Source organism: Leopardus geoffroyi, chromosome D1 (genome assembly GCF_018350155.1).
Source record: "Leopardus geoffroyi isolate Oge1 chromosome D1, O.geoffroyi_Oge1_pat1.0, whole genome shotgun sequence".
Taxonomy (NCBI): Eukaryota; Metazoa; Chordata; class Mammalia; order Carnivora; family Felidae; genus Leopardus; species Leopardus geoffroyi.
Genome location: NC_059329.1, coordinates 62,885,339 through 62,907,315, shown reverse-complemented (window position 1 = coordinate 62,907,315; position 21,977 = coordinate 62,885,339). Strand labels below are relative to the sequence as shown.

Here is a 21,977-nt window from a genome sequence, read left to right as displayed (position 1 = left end):
CATGTGGTGAGGGAAAGAACATAATTAGTGATGTCAGTGGAGATGATTTTGTCAAGTTGGTTTAGAAAGTCCATAGGGGTTAAAGCACAGGTATAATACAATAGTACTTGATAGTGTTTAGAATATAAGCTCTGCGCTGGGCCTTGGTTTTTCCTTCTAGCTGAATCCAATCACTACACACACACACACACACACACACACACACACAAAACGTATATATATATATTTATGTATATCATATATTTCATCAAGACTTGGGAAGTTGAGGATCAAACATATTTAGGGTTAAGAATTCTTAAGACTTGCTCCTGAATCTGCTTTTTCCCGACCCCATAGATAACAGGGTTGAGTGCAGGTGGTACAACCATATGTAGATTGGCAAGAAATATATGAATATATCCAAGGATGCTATGACCAAAGCAGTGGGTCAGAAAGGGAAAAATGCTGGGATGTAGAAGATGAGCATGACACAGATGTGGGAGCCACAGGTGTTGAGAGCTTTGAATCGGGCATTCCACGATGGTAAACAAAAGACTGTATAGAGTATTTTCATGTACAAAAACCCAATTACAATAAGGTCAATTAATCCCACAGAAAAAGGAACCATACCAAGTAAATTATTGGTCCTGATACTGGTACAGGAAAGACGGTCAATGCCCATGTGCTCACAGTAAGTGTGGGGGATGATATGGGCACCACAGAATGACAACAGCAAGATGAGGAAAACAAAAGGAATAACAAAGATTAAAGATATGATCATGACTATACCAAGAATGGTCACCACCTTGTTTTTGAGAGTCATGGTAAATCTCAGGAGATTGCAGGTGGCAACATAGCGACCTATGGCCATGACTGTCAGTATCCCAGACTTGAGGCCAGTGCACAGATGAGTCATAAACATCTGTGCAAGGCAGGCACCAAAAAGAATTTCCCTGAAATTGAACCAAAAGATGCCCAGCATCTTGGGAATAGTGGCAGAGGGCAGGCTTAGGTCAGTGAAGGCCAACATTGCCAGGAAGTAAAACATGGAGACTAGGCTCAGTCTGAATTATAAAGAGGATTATAACATTCCCCAGGAGTGCAATCAGATATACAATACATAAGGGGAAACCAACCCAGATGTGAAAAATTTCCAGGCCTGGAATCCCCAGCAGGACAAAGGAAGAAGGATGGGATTGAGTAGTATTATGATAGGCCATCTTCATGGTTGCTGGTAAGTTTTTTCACATTGTGTCAGGACTCCGATCTCATTCATGTCATTCTTTCAGGCCACGGAGAGACGTGGAATTAATTCTTCACCTTAATCCTTAGTAGAAGACCCTGGAGTGAAAAGTGATAAATGATTTTAAAAGCTCCCAAATACAGAACTCACCAGATTCTGGACATCTTGTTTTTCTGTCCAAGATACATCCCAAACTTGATACTCTGCAAATAGTCTTAAGAATGATGTAAAATTACATCATTGTAATGATGTAAAATGATGTGCTTACATTTTAGAGGAACTTCTGTAATGTTACAATGGAGAATGGGCTGCAGGGGCAATTGGAGTTTGATGCAAGTAGGGTGAATGATGATGCTAGCCTGATCTAAATAAATGATAATGGAGATGGAGAGGTGAAGGAGTATATAGTAAATTGACAGAGAACAGTATTTGAAGTGATTTGGGGGATGAAAGAAAGCAATAGGTCACGTTTAACTTCCAGAATTCTGTGTTAGGCAAATGAGCAAATATTGCTGCTATTCAGTGAGATAGAGAACATAATGGGAGTGATTTTTGTTTGCTTTAGTTTATGAGAGTAGGTGTTGACATCAGTCCTGAAATAAATAGATATGAAGTTCGTATTGAATCAAGTAGCAATTCTCAATAGACAGAATATCAGTTAAGTTCCCACTATTGTTGAAACTCAGTTTTAGGGCTTCAGTGAGTTTATAAAGTACCAAAAATCTATGCATGTGCCTGTAGGAACCATAGGATTCATGTTGTGATTAAAACTATCATATTTTTTCCCCATGTTCATAATATTTAATCTCTGGAGAGTCATACTGGGGAGAATATCACAATAGTAAATGAATGTCTGTATCTTCAAAGCCCCCTCAGGTAACTAAAGAAGAAAGAGGTAGAGACAAGAGCCATTCTCAAAGATGACAAATCAAACATCTTCAGGAAAAATAATCTCATAAATACGTTATATGGGGATTCATGTATTTTCTCTATTTGTGCAACTGCCTGTATAACTGTGTTAAAATATATTGTATAATATTGACTAAATCAAACAAAATAATACAGCAGGTTAAATATTGTCTGTGGGACTAAGGCATGGACATATTTTAGTGTGGGCATTATTCTGTGTAGCATATCTGCTATATTCCTTTCCTTTCTAAGCTACTATTACAAGCTGAGATCTGAATAAGAATTCAACACTGGGGTTTTAAAAGAGCCTGTTTTATTGTGCCTACTCAGTAAAATGAGAGTGTGGCAATGTCAACTACCCACATCATTCATGTCATCCAAATCCCCTCTTTGACCTCAATGTCTGAGTGTTCTTCCTTGGAGTGGATGTCATTACAGGACAATTATGGTTGTGTCTCCTCTTAGAGTATGTCTTAGCTGATATTCTTCACCCCCAGCAGTTCAATTATTTGTTTAATGGAAAGTCAGAGAAGTCAGACTCAGTCCCAAAGTGTCATCTAAATAAGCAGAACACAAGATAACAGCAGCATCAAACTTCTTATAGTACTTTTCCTACTTTCCCTCCACCATAGGTGTGAATTTGTTTCTCAGTAGATTTCCTTAGGTTGCTACATCAGAAGAAGGAGTTTACTTCTCATTGACATACATACTCCTAAAATCAGTTTATTTCAAAGGTGGTCTAATTGGGGTGCCTGGGTGGCTCAGTCTGTTAGGTGTTGACTATTGATTTTGGCTCAAGTCATGATCTCATGGTTCATGAGTTTGAGCCCCACATCTGGCTCCATTGTGGAGCCTGCTTGTGATTCTCTCTCCCTCTGTCTCTGCTCCTCTCCCATTCATTCATTCATTCATTCATTCATTCTCTCTCTCTTTCTTAAAATAAATAAATAAACTTAAAAAAAGGTGATCTAATTTTTATGGGCTTAAATGCTTTGTTTTGTATGTTGAAATAAAATCTAATCACACCTGAGATTTAAAACATTTGGATGATTATTCATGATTACCCAAGGCAAACTGGTTTATTTCACTTCCTTTTCTCAGTGTTTATTTGCCATCTATAAACACTGGTAGTTGCTCTTATTTTATTACTTTTAGTATGAAATAAACCCAAAGTTAAATTTAAGAAATCTCTTCCAGAGGTGTTTTTCTTATCAAAGCATAAGATTTGAAAGGGGGAATAATGTTGTCATACGAGAGTTAAACAATACAATAAATACTATGATCAGAACAGAGATATCTAAAGACACCTAAATGGGGTGTAGCAATATTCAGGAAAGCAAGGCTTGAGTGTTTCTTAATTGCGCCTAGCTACAAAAATAACAGAAGAATGTCCCACAGTTGGGCAATCATATAGATTTATGATTTATATGTAATCATATAAACACAGGAAAGAGAACAATAGATCATATATTAGCCCATACATAGATATTGAGAGTATACTTACTGTGGTTAAATAAGCACTCCCTTTAATGCAGGTGTGCTTATATGGATTTGGCTTCTTTAGTTGTTTTCTGAGATGAAATTGTTAAATATCTTATTTTCATACAAATGATTAGAGAGCATCAGAATTGCCACTGATGAAAATATTCATCTAGCAAAAATGGTGACTGTGTACAAAGAGCCAGATTTCAGTAAGCCTAGAATTTTGAAATGAGAGACAAGTTGGTCCTTTTCAATTGGCTTGAAGCATGCTAATGCTTCACAGACAATGATCTCAGCTATTATGACCAATATCCAGTGCTCAACACAGCATTGGGCACAGAATGGCAGAACTACTCCTTCTAAGCTTTGCAGTGTTGATGACTTTGTACAAATTAAGTTTATAAAAAGTTCTAAAGATTGAATAAATACCTAACCAATTTTGCCTGTTTGGGAAGGCTGTCAGTACACCCTGCTCTTTCTAAGCATGCCCCTCATGTTATAGCTTTGGACCATGCACTTGGTGATGAATGGAGTTTTTGCATGCATTTTCTTGTAAGCTACATAGAAATTAGTCTTACTGATGTCACTCTGTCACTCATTTCTATTTGGATTACTCACTTTCTACCTAAGTGACGTTTAGCAAAGCCTCAGAAATGAAAATCTACAGTGCAGCAGGAAAGCTTTTAAATAGTAGCAATTGTTAATGAATGATACCAAAATTGAGTGGTTAGGGGTGGTGGGGGATAAACATGTTTGGAAAGTGTAGAGTGAACAAAATTGAAAATATTGTTTTGGGTGTACCTGGGTGGCTCAGTCGGTTGAGCATCTGACTTCTGCTCAGGTCATGATCTCATGTCTAATGGGTTTGAGCCTCACGTTGTGCTGTGCTGACAGCTTGGAACCTGGACCCTCGAGCCTGCCTCAAATTCTTTGCCTCCCTCTCTCTTTGCCCCTCCTCCACTTGCACTATGTCTCCCTCTCTCTGTCTCCAAAATAAATAAACATTGAAAACATTTTTTTCAAACATCAAATAAGCAATTAAATTATAATTCAATATTAAAATAATTTAAAAGAATTTACTGCATATCCTTAAGTTGTGATGATAAGAAGTCCATGAAATTAGGCAGCTAAAATTTTAATTCTTAGGAGAACACAAAGTTATTATAATAGAAAGACTGGATGCCTCGGGTACTCTACGTGCTTTTGAGACATAAATATTTCAAGTATTTATTTATTTAATACTTATTTACTTTGTAGCTGTTGTTATTAGAGGTAGGAATAGCTATGGTATATGCTGATGATAAAGAAACAGTTCTATTTTTGTAATGCTTATATTCTAAGTTAGCAAGGAAAACAATAAGCATGTAAAATAATTAAATGACTCTAGATAATAATAATTATGGAAATAAAATTAAGTAGAATTAAAAATCAACAATAAGAATAGAAACACATCAATTTAAAAAGGAAAAAAATCCTAATAGGGAAAACGTTTAATATAAGACAACAAATGTTCAATAGCAAATAAAACATCATTAGTTACCAGGGAAATGAAAATTAATATCCAAAGTGATTCCATTTGACACTCCTGGAATGGCTAAAGTAAAAACGATTCACATTATCTTTGGTTGAAGAGGATGTGAAATAACAGAAATTCTCATTCATTGCTAATAAGTATGTGAAATGTACAACGACTTTAGAAAACACTTGGCCTGTTTCTTATGAGGTTAAAAATACATTTTCACTATTATTCAGCACCTTAATTCTTAGATATTTACCAAAGGAAATAAATATCCAGTAGACTTGTCAAAAAGACAATTAGATATATATGCCTGAAGCTCAGAAAAAGGACATAGCTGATTATATACATTTGGGAGTAATTAGTGTGTTTGACACATGTCGTCTGCATTGTATATATGGATGGAAGAATGAAGAGGAAAAACTATAAAAACAAGAATTAGCAATAGATATCCTAATTTATTGTTTTTCTGGAGGTGGTGTACCAATATTTTATGGTTCACCAAGTGATGATGAAAAACATAGGATTATGGTTGGCAATTCCACTCTGGAGTGTGTGTGAGAGAGAGGGTGGGGTGAGAATAAAGAAAATAAGAGTTACATTATCCTTAGTCGTTGGGTGTAGGGTAAAACAGATGGACACATCCTAGGTTTTCATAACAGTTGGGATGCTCTATGCCATTGTCTCCTATTTTATTTTATTTTTAAAAATTTTTTAATGTTTATTTATTTTTGAGAGACAGAGACATGGCACGAGTGGGGGGAAGGGCAGAGAGAGAGGGAGACACAGAATCTGAAGCAGGCTCCGGGCTCTGGGCTCTGAGCCGTCAGCACAGAGCCTGATATGGCACCCAAACTCAGAGCTGTGAGATCATGATCTGAGCCAAAGTCAGACGCTCAGCTGACTGAGCCACCCAGGCACCCCTCTCTCCTATTTTAAACATCCATTGAGAATAATTTCCTTTATCCCTTTTCCTTCTTTCAAGGACTTTGTAATAAATGCTTCTAAGTCATCTTACTCTTTCCACGATCTCATCTTCTGTCCTTTATTTCTCTGCTCTTAGTTTCTACCATTATAGAAACTCCATTATACCATGGGGAGCCAACTCACCAGAGTTTTAGTAGCTCTGCCATCTCCAAAAGGGTCACTGTTTGGATGCTACAACCTCTAGGGTTTGTGGAGTAATATTTATAGTGAGCAAGAATTTTAGTGATACTTTTATACTTCCCAGTTGCATTTGTTCCCTGGGGCTCCCAAGAGCTTGGAGGATGAGAAAAAGGAGTCCCTGCATTGCCAAGCTAAAGCTGACTCTTTCCTTGGGGTTAGTTTGGTTCAGTAGTCCAGTCATGGTTTCGCATTGTTTGTGGGCTTTATACTGCCCAAGATGACACTGGGTGAGGTCACTTCATGAGAGCAACACATAGTGGTCCAAATGCAATAAGGAGTTCTGATTTATTTTATAAATCATTTCATCATTTTTACAAGTCTCTGCAGTAGACTCTGGGATATCAGAAATAGAAGCCATTTACCATTTAATAGGAAATAAAACTCAGAAAAATCAAGAGACAGAATTAGGTCATAGCAATCAGTGCCAGAAAAGAAACTAAAATCAAAGACTACTGAATTCCTCACCCAGCACTCTTTCTAATGAATACTTCAGAGTATTCCCCTTTATTCACAGGTTATTTGTGCAGATTTGATCTCCGCATTTGTGCCACAAACTATGATAATAACAATGAAGCAGAGGCTGCTAGTTAGGCAGTTTACTATCATGTGATGTCTTAAATATCTATGATGAGTTCTAGCCCAATGATCATATTAATAGTATACAGAAGGCTAGTGGTAAATTTCAGGTCCAACTCTAAAGGCCAGAGAATCAAAACCTCTGATGGTATAAGTCCCAGTCTAAGAGTAGGAGAAGACTGATGTCCAGCTCAGGCAGACAGGCAGGAAGGGGGAGGGAGGGAGAGGGAGAGAGAGAGAGAGAGAGAGGTCTCCCTTTACCTTTTTGTTCTATTCAAGTTCTCAATGGATTGAATGAGGTCCACCCACATTGGGGAAAACAATCTGCTTTACTCAGTCTCCCAAATCAAATGCTAACTGCTTTCATTTTATTTTAATGTTTATTTATTTATTTATTTTGAGAGAGCCAGAGCCAGAGACAGAGAGATGCAGGAGAGGGGCAGATAGAGAGAGGAAGAGAGAATTCCACGGAGGCTCTAGATCCCACAAACTGTGAGACCATGACCCAAGCCAAAATTAAGAGTAGGACACTCAACCAACTGAGTCACCCAGGCACCCCAAATGCTAACATCTTTCAGAAACACACTCAGATACACAAAGAATTAATGTTTAACCAAACACCTGATAGCCCAATCAAATTGACATATAAAATTAACCATCACCCTGGGTGGAATGCAAAAACTAGGGAAATGGCCTTCAGAATCAAAATCAGTAGCATCCAGATATCTATTGCTCCAACACCATATATTGAAAAGGAAATTCCTTGCAATATCATATTTGTCATAAATCAGATCACAATATAATCATGTGTTTTTTCTTGTACTACCCATTCTGATCAATTGGTTTATTTACAAATATCACACTATCTTAATTAGGCAGTTTCATAAAAATTCTTGAAGTGTGTAGTCATATGTCTTATTTGTGAGATTCTTTGTGTTACCTTGTGCATTTGAAAATCAGCTTGCCAGTTTATGCAAAAATATCTGTTGAAATTTTTATTGGAATTTCATTAAATCTATATATCAATTTGGAGAAAATTAACACCATTGCATCACTGAAACTTCTAATCCACATACATAATATATCTCGATTTATTCAAGTTTTCTTTATTTTTTCTCACCAACGTATTCTAGTTTCAATGCAAACAACTTGGGACATCTTCACTCCTAGGTATTTGATTTTTTGATGCAATTGTAAATGGTATTGACTTACGAATTTCATTTTCCATTTTTTTCTAGAGTTTGGAAATGCAATTGATTTTTGTGTATTGAAGGTCTATGCAGCGATCTTACTAAATTTACTTATAAATTCAAATATTCTATTTATTGATACTTGTCAATTTTTCTATCCACAGAATGAAAGTTATTTGCAAATAATGACTTATTTACTTCTTTTCAATCTTTATACATTTTTTCCAAGCATTTACTAATTCACCACTGCATATGATTGATATTCACTGTAGATTTGAGGAAGATAACCTTTAACAGATAAAGCAATTCCCTTATATTCTTACATTTATGAGATTATTTTTACTACCAGCTCATGGTGAATTTTTTTTGCATAATTTTCCTAGATCTGTTGAGAAATTTTTATTTTCCCTCCATTATTAAGGTTAATGAGGTGAATTAGATATAGATCAATTTTCAATGTTGAAAGCAACTTCTGATTCCCATAATAGACCTCACTTATTCATAATATATTTTTGGTTTTCTTGGGCTCAATTTCAAATATTTTGTTTAGAATTTGTATATCTAAGTTAATGAGAGATGTTGGCTCGTAATTTTCTTGTATGTAATTCCTGCCAGTGTTTATGCCAGGTTTATGATAAGTTCAAAAAAATATACTGGAAAGTGTTCACTCTTTTTCTGTTTTCTGAAAGCATTTATGTTATTTCTTCTTTCACTCTTTAGAAGACTACCACGAAGGTAACTAGGCCCAGGCTTTTCTCTTTTAATTATGATTTCATCATCTTTAACAGATATAGAATAATGCAGATTTTGGGGGGAAAGTTGTATTTATCAAGGAATTTTTATACTGTGTCATTGTCAAATTAATTATCATAGTGGTTCATAGTGTAGTCTTATTATATTTTAAAATATCTGTAATTTTCAATGTTTTTTTTTAAATACTAGATAATTTAAATTTGTGTTTTTTATTTTTCTAAAAGTTTATCTCATCATTTTTCTAAATATAACTTCAGCCTTGTTGATATTTTCTATTATATATATTCTTTGTTTTATCGTTTTTTGCTTATATTTGTACTATTTCTTGTCTTCTATCTTTTTAGGGCTTAATTTTTCTGATTTGCTGTTTTTTTAGTTTTTTTTAATTGTAAGCTTAGCTCTATAGGTCAGAACTTCAGGCATGGCTTAGTTTGGTTTTCTGCTTCAGAAGTCTCCACAGAAGGCAATCAATTGTTGGCCAGAGCTCCAGTCTCATCTGAGGCTGTATCTATCTCTCTACATATCTATATCAGAGAAAGACAAATACTGTATGGTCTCACTTATATGTGGAATAGAAAAAAAAACACAATAACTCATAGATACAGAAAACAGATTGGTTGTTGCCAGAGGTGGAGGGTGGAGGGCTCATGGAAATGGGTAAAGGTGGTCAAATTTTAAGTTAAAAATTTTTAAATAAAACAAATATATAAAATTAGTAAAATGATTTTTAAATGTGGTAATATACTAAATAAGGACACATCTCAACAGCTATACTGATGCTTCTTTATAAATGTATGATCATTCTATGACTCAAATGTATTATAGATTGCTTTCTATCTGCCACAAAATGCTGGGCATCAAATTAATATTTACAATATGCCTACTAAGTGCCAGATACCAAGCTTGGGCTGGGGATATGAGAAAATTGGAATGTAACTCAGGAGTTTTATGTAACTCACTAGGTTATGCTATTACACAGCCAAAGTTGGGATCAGTAGTGTGGAAAGAGGTCAGGTTTCAGGAACCCAAGTTCCTGAACTTAGATTTATCTTGGCTCAATTGCTGTAATCTTGGGAATCATTTGACTCTGTGAGCTTTAGTTTCTTCATCTAGGGCCAACAGGAAAACTCCTCAGGGCAAATGTATAGGTAAAATAAGAATGTATATAAAGTGTCTGGCACATTAGGTAGACACATGGAAATGAGGGATTGGAAAGTATGAAAGCAAAAGACACAGAGCTCAGCTAACTCAATATCTTGATATTTTGATGAGATCAATGTTATGAAATGTGATATAATAGACCCCAAAGAAGGCTCTTTCAAAACCCAACACTTCAAAAGTGCATGCAGAAATGCACCTCCCAAATATAGACAAGAACCAGATGTCTAGTGCCGCACCCCCCCCCCCCAAAAAAAGGTTCTTGTCACAAGAGTTGTAACTATCTGAGTTGATGGATATAAACTAAACATATTGTGGTAATCAGTTTGCAATACATCTATATAAAATCATCATGATGTATACCTTAAACTAATACAATGTTATATGTCAATTATATCTCAACAAAACTGGAAAAATAAAAGACAAAATGATACATAAAGAAAATACTGTAGAAATATTAAATTTCAATATAAATTATTCACCAAAGATACATTTCAACACAAAAGATAGTAGGATAGTCCAATTGAGAATGTTATTCAAATGATGTTTGGAAAAATTATGGACTTCAAAGTCTCAAAAGAGAAGTCTCAGGTTGCTACTGTAAAATATTCCTTGGAAACATTGGACTAATGCATGACATCATTAAAGAGGGGATCCCAAAATAGTTCAATGCACTTATATGTGAAAGTCAAACCCTAAGGCTTCTATGCCTAGAAAACTGTTGACAGTTATGCCAGCCACAGCTCAGAATAGAGGCCTAATAGGCAGAACAGAGTTGGGAAGGGATTGTGCCAGAAATGTGATGGAAATTTCTAGGTTCCTTATAGGAGGTATATGGGATAATGTGAGGATTACAGTGTCATGAAGATGAAGATAATGAAGAAAATAACACATAACACTTCAAACAGTACAACTCCTCCCCCTCCACTGCAAAAACCCTAAAAATTCTCAATCTCCATCGTAAGCAAAGAAGCAAACAAACAAAAAACTTAAAAAAGAATCTTAGTAGGAAGGAAGGAAAGAAAGAAGAGAAAGAAAGAAAAGAAAGAGAGAGAGAGAGAGAGAATGAAAAAGGAAAGCCACCCAGAGAGGCTGCACAGATGGGAAATCTTAACAGGTTCTGGGAGGATCTGAGAAGCCAGAAGATGGCATATCTTCCATAGGTGCCAAATAATAGTGTCAAGAATGTCCAGAGTAATGGGGTGCCTGGGTGGTTCAGTCGGTTGAGTGTCCAACTTCGGCTCAGGTCACAATCTCACGGTTTGTGAGTTTGAGTCCTGCATCAGGCTCTGTGATGACAGCTCAGAGCCTGGAGCCTGTTTCGGATTCTGTGTCTCCCTCTCTCTCTGCCCCTTCCCCACTTATGCTCTGTCTCTCTCTTCCTCTCAAAAATAAAATAAATGTAAAAAAACAAACAAACACCTTTTTAAAAAAGAATGTCCAGAGTAAAGCTTTCAACCTCAAGAGCCAAAGTTCTGGTGTAACATGTACTTCCACCCAATCAACCCCCACAACACAAAAGCCATGTCTGAAACAGAAGGCAGGAGAGGCATCTAGGGGATATGCAGATCTCTTTAAGTATAAAGTTTGTTTCTTTAATTGCCAAACACTCCCACTGTAATCCAGTTCCACTTGGCTAAGGCTTGGCAAGACCCTCAGATAAGGAGTAGTCAGGGAAAATTCCCAAGTTACCACAGAATCCAGGCAAGGAAGACTTCCTTTGAAGCAACAGGAAAAAGGATTCACAGAAGAAAGTTTTCATTGCTGTCTGATATACCAAAAAAAAAAGAGAATCAGAACTCATTCCAGGATTGAAAAATGAAATTTCCCTTCCAACATGAAAATAATTGCTGACTTTTATTAGGAATTCCAAAAGTGGATCTGATCCTTTTTACCTCTTACAACCTCCTCAGTAACTTCTGGATTCCCTGCTTGATCTCTTTGGTCCTCACACCATAAACAATGGGGTTCAGAGCTGGGGGGATGAGGTGGTGCAGGATGTTGAGCAGGATGGGGACATCTGGGGGAATTCTCTTCCTGGCCAGGTTAGTGATGACCAGAACCAGCAGGACGGTGCTGAAGAAGAGGATGAGGATGAAGTGGGAACCGCACGTGCTCAGGGCCTTGGCCGCAGCACCCTCAGCCTTGATCCTTAGCACAGCTTTCAGGATGAAGGAGTAGGAGAGAACAATAAGGATGAGGTCAGAGCCCAGGAGGGTCCAGCCTGCCACAAACTGGTAGAGCCGGTTGAAGGTGATGTCATCACAGGAGAGTTTGGACACGGACAGGTTAGTGCAGATGCAGTTCTTGATGGTGTTCTCTGCACAGTATGTGAGTCGAGAAGACAGGACAGGAACAGGAAGAGAAAAGAGGCCATTCCGGGCCACAACAAATATGGTAGCTCTAACCACAAAATGGTCAGTGATTATGGATGGATATCGCAGTGGGTGGCAAATGGCCACATAGCGGTCATAGGCCATGACCATGAATGTACAAGACTCCATGGTCAAGAAACTGTTCATGATGAACATCTGGAGGAAGCAGGCAGAGAAGCTAATGGACCTGAGGTCAAACCAGAAGATGGCCAGGACCTTGGGGATGACAGTCAGGCAGAGCACGATGTCCAGCAGGGAGAGGAGGCTGAGCAGGTAGTACATGGGCTCGTGCAGAGAGGCCTCCAGCTGGATGGTGAGCAAGAGGGTGGCGTTGGCCCCCATGGCCAGGAGGAAAAGGAGGCTGAGGGGCAGAGACAACCAATGCTGCCAACTCTGGTAGTTAGGGAAGCAGATGAGGAGGAATTCGGAGACTGGAGCAGTGGAGTAGTTGCTGGGTGAGGCCATGTAAAGTGTCCTGATCACGCTGGAAATCCAGAGTTCCTAAAAATGTAGGACAAAATATATTAACAAAAAATATGTGTTCTAGATGTTGTAAAACTCAGGTTTCCATTGGGACACTTAACCTGTCCCAATGAACTTTTCAAATCATCAGCATCATCATCAATCATTGCTGACATTTAACTGAACACTTGCTATGTGCCAACTCTAAGCTGAATGCTTTATAATTATTATCTTATTTTATCCTTTACAAAAAATCTTGAGAGTAATTAATACTGTTATCTTAATTTCACAGATAATGAAAGGATACAGGCAAAGAGGAGCAGAGTGGTTTAATCAAAACTGGCAAATCAGTTTAAGTGGTGAGATCAGGACGGTGACAAGAGTCTGACTGGAGTTTCTGCTTCCAGCCTCCACACATTATATAGCTTCAACAAACATAATTAACTAAGTCCTACCTTCCCTCAGAGTTTACAAGGAATAACTATGTGGAGGTCCTAAAACAGCCTCTATAGATATGGACAGGGCTTGTCAGGGTTCCTTACTTTTATTCAGGAAATAATTGAATTATAGGTAAAGTATTCTTGACTGCACCCAACAGCAATAATTTCTTACTGCCCCAAAGGAGATTTTATTCTAAGGCATAGTATTTATCGCTGTCTCACTGGATTATTTGCTATTGTTTGTCTTTGGAAGTTTCGAGTGTTTTCTTTGGTTTGGGTCCTTTAGATGAGACTGCATTTTATGTTCTGGTGACAGAGACAGTCAGTAATTAGGGGTACACCAGGAGGATATAAAAATTGTAAGTTCTGGGTTAAATAGGTGATGGAGATTAAAGAGTGCACGTGTGGTGATGAGCACCAGGTGATGTATGAAATTATTGAATCACCGTATTGTACATCTGAAACTAATATAACACTATATGTTAAGTATATTGGAATGTGAACAAAAAGTTTAAAAAATTATAAGTGCTATGACAGTTTTTTAAATAAAAGAGAAAACAAGTCTTTGAAGGAGTCCAAAAGAGGAACACATTTTGAAACTTAGAAGGTAGGAGAAGTATCTTGTTAGCCTGGGCAGGTAGTTGAGAGAGGCCTGGAGACTGCAGCAACATCCAGAGTTTGGGACTAAGAGCAGCTGCCATTTTATGCCTGGAGCATTGAATACTGTGGTGTTATTTTCAGCTCACTCATGTGGGTTCCTTGACTTGCACTATTCTAGAAGGACTCTGGGATCCCTCGATATATAGTCAGGCTATAAACTAACCTGTCATAGGAATTCTATCCAAAGATGAGATATTCTAATCATGGGGCATTGACTGATGCACTGTTAACTCTTTTCCCACTCTGAGAGAGTCCAGGTTTGGAGGATTCACTCTGACAAAGACTAGGCCAAGAGCATCATGGATCATTTTGGAGGCCACTTTCTGCTCTATTCTTTGAGTCAATAGAGTCCTCTGAGTTGTCCTGTATTGCTGAAACTGCACTAACCACCTACCTGCTCCTTGGATAGTGATCTTTCCTTTATACAAAGAGCCATTCCTTGTTTCAGGATGGACAAGAAACAATGGATTGGACAAACTTTTCAAAATCAGAATCAGTAAGAATTACATGTAGGGGATGAGTAAAGAAAGACATTAGAGTATTCATTATTCAAAAATTGTCCAAATGTGTACTTACTGATCACTATTGGGCAAGGTGATAAGTAACAAACTGAAGAAAGATGAATGAAACAAGGTCTTGAATCTTTTAATTTTTTTTTTTAATATATGAAATTTATTGTCAAATTGGTTTCCATACAACACCCAGTGCTCATCCCAAAAGGTGCCCTCCTCAATACCCATCACCCACCCTCTCCTCCCTCCCACCCCCCATCAACCCTCAGTTTGTTCTCAGTTTTTAACAGTCTCTTATGCTTTGGCTCTCTCCCACTCTAACCTCTTTTTTTTTTTTCTTTTTTCCTCCCCTTCCCCCATGGGTTCCTTTTAAGTTTCTCAGGATCCACATAAGAGTGAAACCATATGGTATCTGTCTTTCTTTGTATGGCTTATTTCACTTAGCATCACACTCCTCAGTTCCATCCACTTTGCTACAAAAGGCCATATTTCAACAAGGTCTTGAATCTTGAGTCACAATGACTTTGTGTTTTTGAACTTGAGTGACAGAAAAAATAAAATCTTTATTGCAAAATTAGAAAAGGGAATGGGAAAAAAAAGGATAGAGTTTTCAGAATAAGAATATGAATTTATATTTGAATTGTTATGCAGGAGATATTTGCAAAATATACAGGTACAGTTTTTAAGCTATCATTGAAAATACAATATTCCTGGAATTCAGTAGGAAATTCAAGTATACAAATGAAGATGTATTTGCATTAAAAAATAAGGTTAAAGAGGTATTAGCACATAAAATAATTGAAGAAAACCTAATAATGACTTAAAATCTAAAACTTAGACTGATAAGAATTTTCAAGTAGATTTTGTTGTAGATTTAGGAGAAAATGGAAATATTTGATACAGTAAGTTTCTAGAGAGAATGGGGGGAGTTAATTCAATAGTATAAACAATGACTTTTATTCTAGCTTCTTCCACTCCTCTATTCACAGAAGAAAATGTCTATACTGGAAAATAAAAAGGATAAGTATTATCCACATGGCAAAACTGTAGGCCTTGGGCTGCCTAGTTGGCTCAGTCAGTGACTTCGGCTCAGGTCATGATCTCATAGCTTGTGAGTTTGAGCCCTGCAACGGGCTCTGTGCTGATAGCACAGAGCCTGGTGCTTGCTTCAGATTCTGTCTCTCCCTCTCTCTTTGTCCTTCCCCCACTCTCTCTCTCTCTCTCTTTTAAAAATTAATAAACATTGAAAAAATTAAAAAAAAATCTGTATGCCTTGGGTTAAGTAGTTTGGTAATGAAACAAAACAGAAGAAAAAAAATGATGTTGGATCTCTTACAGAATACTCAAAACAAAACAAAAAAAACAGTCATACCCATCATTGTTTTCTAATTACAGGGTGAGAGAAAATCCTGTTGCCTAGAGGAGAAATGCTTTTCCCACTAAAGTAGGAGGAAATTATCTGTGTTCATGGATACTTCTGGAGGTCAGTGGAAAGTTCTTTTTGTTCTGTTTTGTACAAAATGGTGTTACTTTCCAGGTATCCTAGTCTTTAGAAAGCCAAACATTTTCTTCACTTGCTTTGTGTCTTAACAGGCATCATCAGTTTTGCTATTAAAAATATGGCAGCCAATATTCTTGGGTTGGCATCCTGAAAATGAGTTCTTTCTGTTCCCTTTTAACAATGGCCCCAAATGAACAACATATATTGTACATACATATGTAAATATATAATATGTAATATGCACATTATAAGTAAAATGCAATATACATGCATACAATACATATAATAATATATTTTTTGTAAACACAGAGTACAACTAATGGTTGCTGCATGGGGAAAAGGGTGGGAGATGGGCAAAAATGGGTGAAAGGGAGTGGGAGATAACAGGCTTCCAGTGATATGGTAACTATACTTGTAAGTACTGCATAATTTTAAATTTGTGGAATCACTGTGTTGTACGCTTAAAGTTAATGTAACATTCTATGTCAACTATACTCAAATAAAAAATTAATTTTAAAAAAGATGCTAATGAGACCATAACTGTCATATAAAAGACATCTTTGAGAAACAGAGCTACGTGTCTTTAGGAAAAGTATTCAAAATAGTTGAAGTTCACCAAAGGTAGAAAATAGAAACGGGGCGCCTGGGTGGCGCAGTCGGTTAGGCATCCGACTTCAGCCAGGTCACGATCTTGCGGTCCGTGAGTTCGAGCCCCGCATCAGGCTCTGGGCTGATGGCTCAGAGCCTGGAGCCTGTTTCCGATTCTGTGTCTCCCTCTCTCTCTGCCCCTCCCCCGTTCATGCTCTGTCTCTCTCTGTCCCAAAAATGAATAAACGTTGAAAAAAAAAATAAAAAGAAAAAGAAAATAGAAGCTAGCCAAAAAGTCAGTTTTAGGCATATAAACCTATGTAGGAATTTTTTACATGGTAAGCAGAATTATCTGTGATTCCTTGTGGCTCAGATCCAATTATCCTAGCATGTGGAATCTATGTTCTATAAACTCATCTGCTTTGATTCTTGTTGTTTGTTGTTGTTGTTTGTTGTTTTTGTTGGCAACTGTCTTTTTTCCCTCACTACTAAACAAAGAGCTAAGTGGCCAAGTACTAAGAAAGGTGACAGTAAGGGCTGTCATAGCCAAACAAGCAGAAAAGAGTGGGGAGTCATGGCAGGATGAGAGAGGGAGCTCAGGAAGCAAATAATTAGCATAGTTGGGATTACTGATCCTGCTTACCTGTCCTATTTCTATGAGAGTGAAGTATCTTCTCTATTGCTAGAGAACAAAATGAAGGTATTGATTTGGTCTAAGGACTTTCACTTTGAATATCCCAGATTTTCCAAATACAGATTATTCTCTCTCTCTCTCTCTCACACACACACACACACACGCACGCACGCATGCACGCATGCACACACACACCTTTCTACCCATTGTAGATCTGCAAGACAAATCAAGGATTCAGGAGTTCTAACTGGGGTGGGGTTAGCTCTTTCATATACTTACATATGTAATCAGGAAGATGACCTTCATTATGAATTAGAGAAATAATAAGATAGAAAACATACCCACTTTTTTGGAAGGACTTCTGGTTTCCAATAACCTCAAGTTCTGGATCCTCAGTGACTTGATCTATTTAATAAGCGAGAAATCAGTCAGTTTTTTGTCGGTACCTGATTATAATGTTAGGCATACAAATGTACCACATAGATTAAGCAATACAGGTATTTTCTGAGAGCTTAAGTAATAGAGGAAAATTGACTTAAGAGCACTTATAAAACAGTATAGTTGTGGCTCTAATAAAGTTGATCTGGGGTGCCTGGGTGGCTCAGTTGGTTGAGTGTCCAACTCTTGGTTTTGGCTCAGGTCATGATCTTGTGGTTTGTCAGTTCAAGCCCCATATTAGACTCCGTGCTGACAGTGCAGAGCCTGCTTGGGATTCTCTCCATCTCTCTCTGTCCATCCCCTGCTTGTGCTCTTTTTTGCTCTCTCTCTCTCTCTAAATAAATAAGTAAACTTTTTAAAAAAGTTAATCATACAAACAGTGGGAAGAGAAGAATGAAGCAATGTGATATGGTTGAAAAGTTGGCCTCTTACAAGTGAATTCCAAGTCTGGCTCTTATGCTCATTGTATGATACTGTGGGCTATTTAAACTCTATGATACATACATTCCTCATTTATGAAATGGATAAATAATATTTAACTTCAGGTGTTGTGGAGAGAAAAAGGGGCTATGATCTCCGGAGGTCCTGTTAGGCCCAGAGACACAAGGAGTTAAGAGCATCAGAGAAGGATACAAAAATGAGGCAAATCCACCTGGGGGAGAAGAAGGACTCTCTGTGTAGGGAATGGTAAGAGAAGAAACATCAATGTGGATGATCAGTATGATTGGTGGTGAGGTGCTAGGGGGTGATAGATCCTAAGTTCTTTGGGGGAAGCAAGCAGGAGAGCAGAGGGTCAGGAGACATGGTTAAGGTGTGCAGGGGCAGCCCTGTGAGGTCCACCTGAGGGCAGGCATTATCACATACACTGTAAGGAAGCACAGAAAACTTGAAACAGGGAAGTGATGTGCTGTAGATGGGACACAGGGAATCACACAGCAGGGAGGGAGGCTTTCAGAGAGTCCTGAACAGTACAAAGGAAAAGTGATGAAGATCTGAATGTAGGTGGAGAAGAAGGATGTATTCGAGGTGTGGGGAGAACTACAGGATTTAGTGAAAGAAAGGATGAGCAGGCAGAGAGACTGGAGTCCAGAATGTCGCCAAGCACCTTTTAGTGATACAGGGAAAAATGTCCTTTTCAGACCTCCTATAACACTGGTATTTTCTCCCAGGTAGCAATATACTTTTGGCTCTGTTTTAGTAAATTCCATAAGAGCTGGGACCATTTTTCCTCTCTTTCTGTATTGTCCTCAGTGAAACTGAGGCCTCCTAATGTGAGCAATGAGGACTTGCTGGGCATCTGGGACATTGTTCTGATATTCAGTATCCAGTTCCAGTACTGATGGACTGACATTTACAAAGGGGTGATCCTTGTGCTAAGTGCTATTGACCAAACATGGTCTGTGATGATGATATACTGACAGTCTGTAAAGGTCAGACAAGTCTTGAATAAACAAAATTACAAGAGAAGACTCAAGCCAAGACTGGAAAACGGAGTGACCACCTTGACTCATAGATGAATTTAGACGAGGACAGAAAGGAAGATTCTCACCCAGCCAGGCACAGGGCCTTGGTCACCCAGCCATGGTATGGGAGGGGGCCTTGGAGTCTACGGAAGTTTGCAAACCCTTATGGACACAAAATGACTCAGCCTCATCCCTGAATGAAATAACAGCATGAGGACAGTCCCTGCCACTCAGCCTTACACCAGATCTAAGCATCTTAGCAGGGTCAGCATGTACACCAGACCCTATTGAAAGAGTTCCTTTTCCTTTATGTACTAGGTTCCTGGATTTCTCTCTCCTCTCATGATCTCCTTCCTCACAGTTTTCCTGCTTGGTCCAGCTTGAGACTCACCAATTTCAGAAAGCTACACTGCTGCTGTTTCTGGCTGCCAGAGAAAGCACTAAACTGACCCCTCCATGAGTTCTGGAGGCTGGTTTTATGAACTCTGGCTCCACTGAGCCCCCTCTCTTTCCATTGCTCACCAGAGTCGGTGCCCTTGTTAAACACTTGGGCCCTCAGGCCCTATGGTCTATTTCCCAAGAGAACGTATTGTAAAAGGCTTAATTTAGCATTTTCAATAAAGTAAGGGCAGGGGGCTCTTGGGGAGTCTAAATAAAGAAGCTCTGGGAAAAGAAGGGTAAGGAAACTGCATGATGAGAATCTTCTCAGGGAAAATTTATACGGATGCACCTGAGGGGAAGAAGTGAGTAAACTCTCCTCAGCCCTATAACTCCATGGAGGAGGTAACAGAGGAACATCCCCAGCAATCAAAGGAGCATGGACCTCAGAAGACCATGGATCATGGGCAACCAGGGGCCAAGGAGCACTTTCCCTGTGAGCCCCTCTCCTGCAGTGGGAGCACCAGTGGTCTTGACACAAGCACATCCCTGGGAGGGGTCCTGTTTACACACATGTGGTCTCATGGCCAAGATTTTACCTTCATGGCTGTGCTTGGTTTAAACTCTGTCGCATAAGTATGGTTGCAGAAAGTTCAACTGTTTACAGTTTTCACCTTCCACAGGGCAACACTTGGCATTGCTTCCTTGGGGAACAAGTGGAACTTCCACCATTGCAGCCACCACTTTGCATTGATGCACAGTAGGACTTAGAAAATAGCCTTTCCTGTGGACCTTCCCAGATATGTCTTAGGATAGGGAATTTCCAGCTAAATGTAGGATCTTTGGGGTTTGGGGCACAGCAATCTTGGTAAGAAGAGAGCAAGTGGAGTCTGGTTCTAGGTCTCACACTTCTTACCCACAACTGCTGAAGAAGACATCAGGGCAGGAATGTACCTGGAAAATAATCTTGTTCCCTACATGCACTAACTACTCTCCTTGCCCCACCTCTGCCTTGCTACCTAGCAGGTATAGGTAAAGCACTAAAGATCTTTTCAGCATAAAATAGGGTTGATAGACACACCAAATGAAGAAAATTAGTTCATGAGTGAATTATTGTTCCATGAAAGAATGTTGCTAAAGCATGCAGTTTACTCTAAGCAAAATATCCTTGTTCTCAAGAATTTCTTATAAATTATTAATCTCTTTTCACTGTCAGGTCATAATGATGCTGGGAAGAGATAATTGGAAGCTTAAGTTTGAACTCTTGTTCTACGACAGCCTGATCGCTTTTTCCTGTACAGTTTTCATAAGTCCACAATTTTCTCATTTGAAATATGGGCATAATAAACTTTCTGACAGAGGGTTTTGCAAGGATAAAATTACTTTTACTTTTTCATTGAAAAAACATTTTGACCCTACTTTGTAGAAAACACCACATATTCAAAACACATAATCAAAGAATGGTTACTGCCACCATAGACAGGGAGACTCAAACTTTACATAAAGTTACACCAAGAATAACACTAGTAACAGTAATAATAAATATCCAGAGCTCAAAATGTGTCACATTATTCTGATTATCTGACATTTCCTTCAACTCTTATAATACCCTAATGATGCCTAATTATTATAGGCAACAACCATAGTTGACAATTCCTGATTAAAAAAAACATACACATTATGCGTTGAAATGTGTCCACAAAGATATGTTGAAGTTCTAACTCCCCTTTCATGTACCTGTGAATGTGACCTTATTTAGAAATATGGTCTTTGCAGATATGATAAAGAGTTACCAGGGGCACCTGGGTGGCTCAGTCAGTTGAGCGTCCGACTTTAGCTCAGGTCATGATCTCGTGGTCTGTGGGTTTGAGCCCCACGTCGGGCTCTGTGCTGACAGCTCAGAGCCTGGAGCCTGCTTCGGATTCTGTGTCTCCCTCTCTCTCTGCCCCTCCCCAGTTCATGCTCTGTCTCTCTCTCTGTCAAAAATAAATAAACATTAAAAAATATTTAAAAAAAAAAAGAATTACCAGTTAACAAAAACAGATAAACTTCATTTCAACCACGCCTTGAGAGTATATCCCAAGGTTTCACTTCAAAATTTGTGTATGGCAGTGAAGGAAACTATCAATAAAACTAAAAAGCAGCCTATGGAATGGGAGGAAAATATTTGCAAATGGCATATCTGATAAAGAGTTAGTATCCAAAATCTATAAAGAACTTACCAAACTCAACACCTAAGAATCAAATAATCCAATTAGGAAATGCGCAGAAGACATGAATAGACATTTTTCCATTAAAGATATCCAGACGGCTAACAGGTACATGAAAAGATGCTCAACATCACTCATCAGCAGGGAAATACAAAACAAACCCACAATGAGATGCCATCTCACATCTGTCAGAATGTCTAACATTAACAACACAAGAAACAACAGATGTTGGTGAGGATGCAGAGAAAGGGGAACCCTCTGGCACTGCTGGTAGGAATGCAAACTGATGCAGCCACTCTGGAAAACAGTATGGAGGTTCCTCAAAAAGTTAAATATAAGACTA

The 21,977-nt window shown here is 38.3% G+C and overlaps 1 protein-coding gene and 1 pseudogene across 1 annotated transcript; both read right to left on the bottom strand.

Annotated features, from left to right (window-relative positions):
• Window positions 1–269: 269 nt before the first annotated feature.
• Window positions 270–1,199, bottom strand: LOC123600461 (annotated as a pseudogene).
• Window positions 1,200–11,871: 10,672 nt separating this feature from the next.
• On the bottom strand, window positions 11,872–12,825 carry LOC123601276 (olfactory receptor 56A4). Its single transcript, XM_045484294.1, has one exon. It carries the CDS (start codon window positions 12,811–12,813, stop codon window positions 11,872–11,874), a length of 942 nt encoding a protein of 313 aa, XP_045340250.1. The 5' UTR covers window positions 12,814–12,825.
• Between the last annotated feature and the right edge of the window lie 9,152 nt (window positions 12,826–21,977).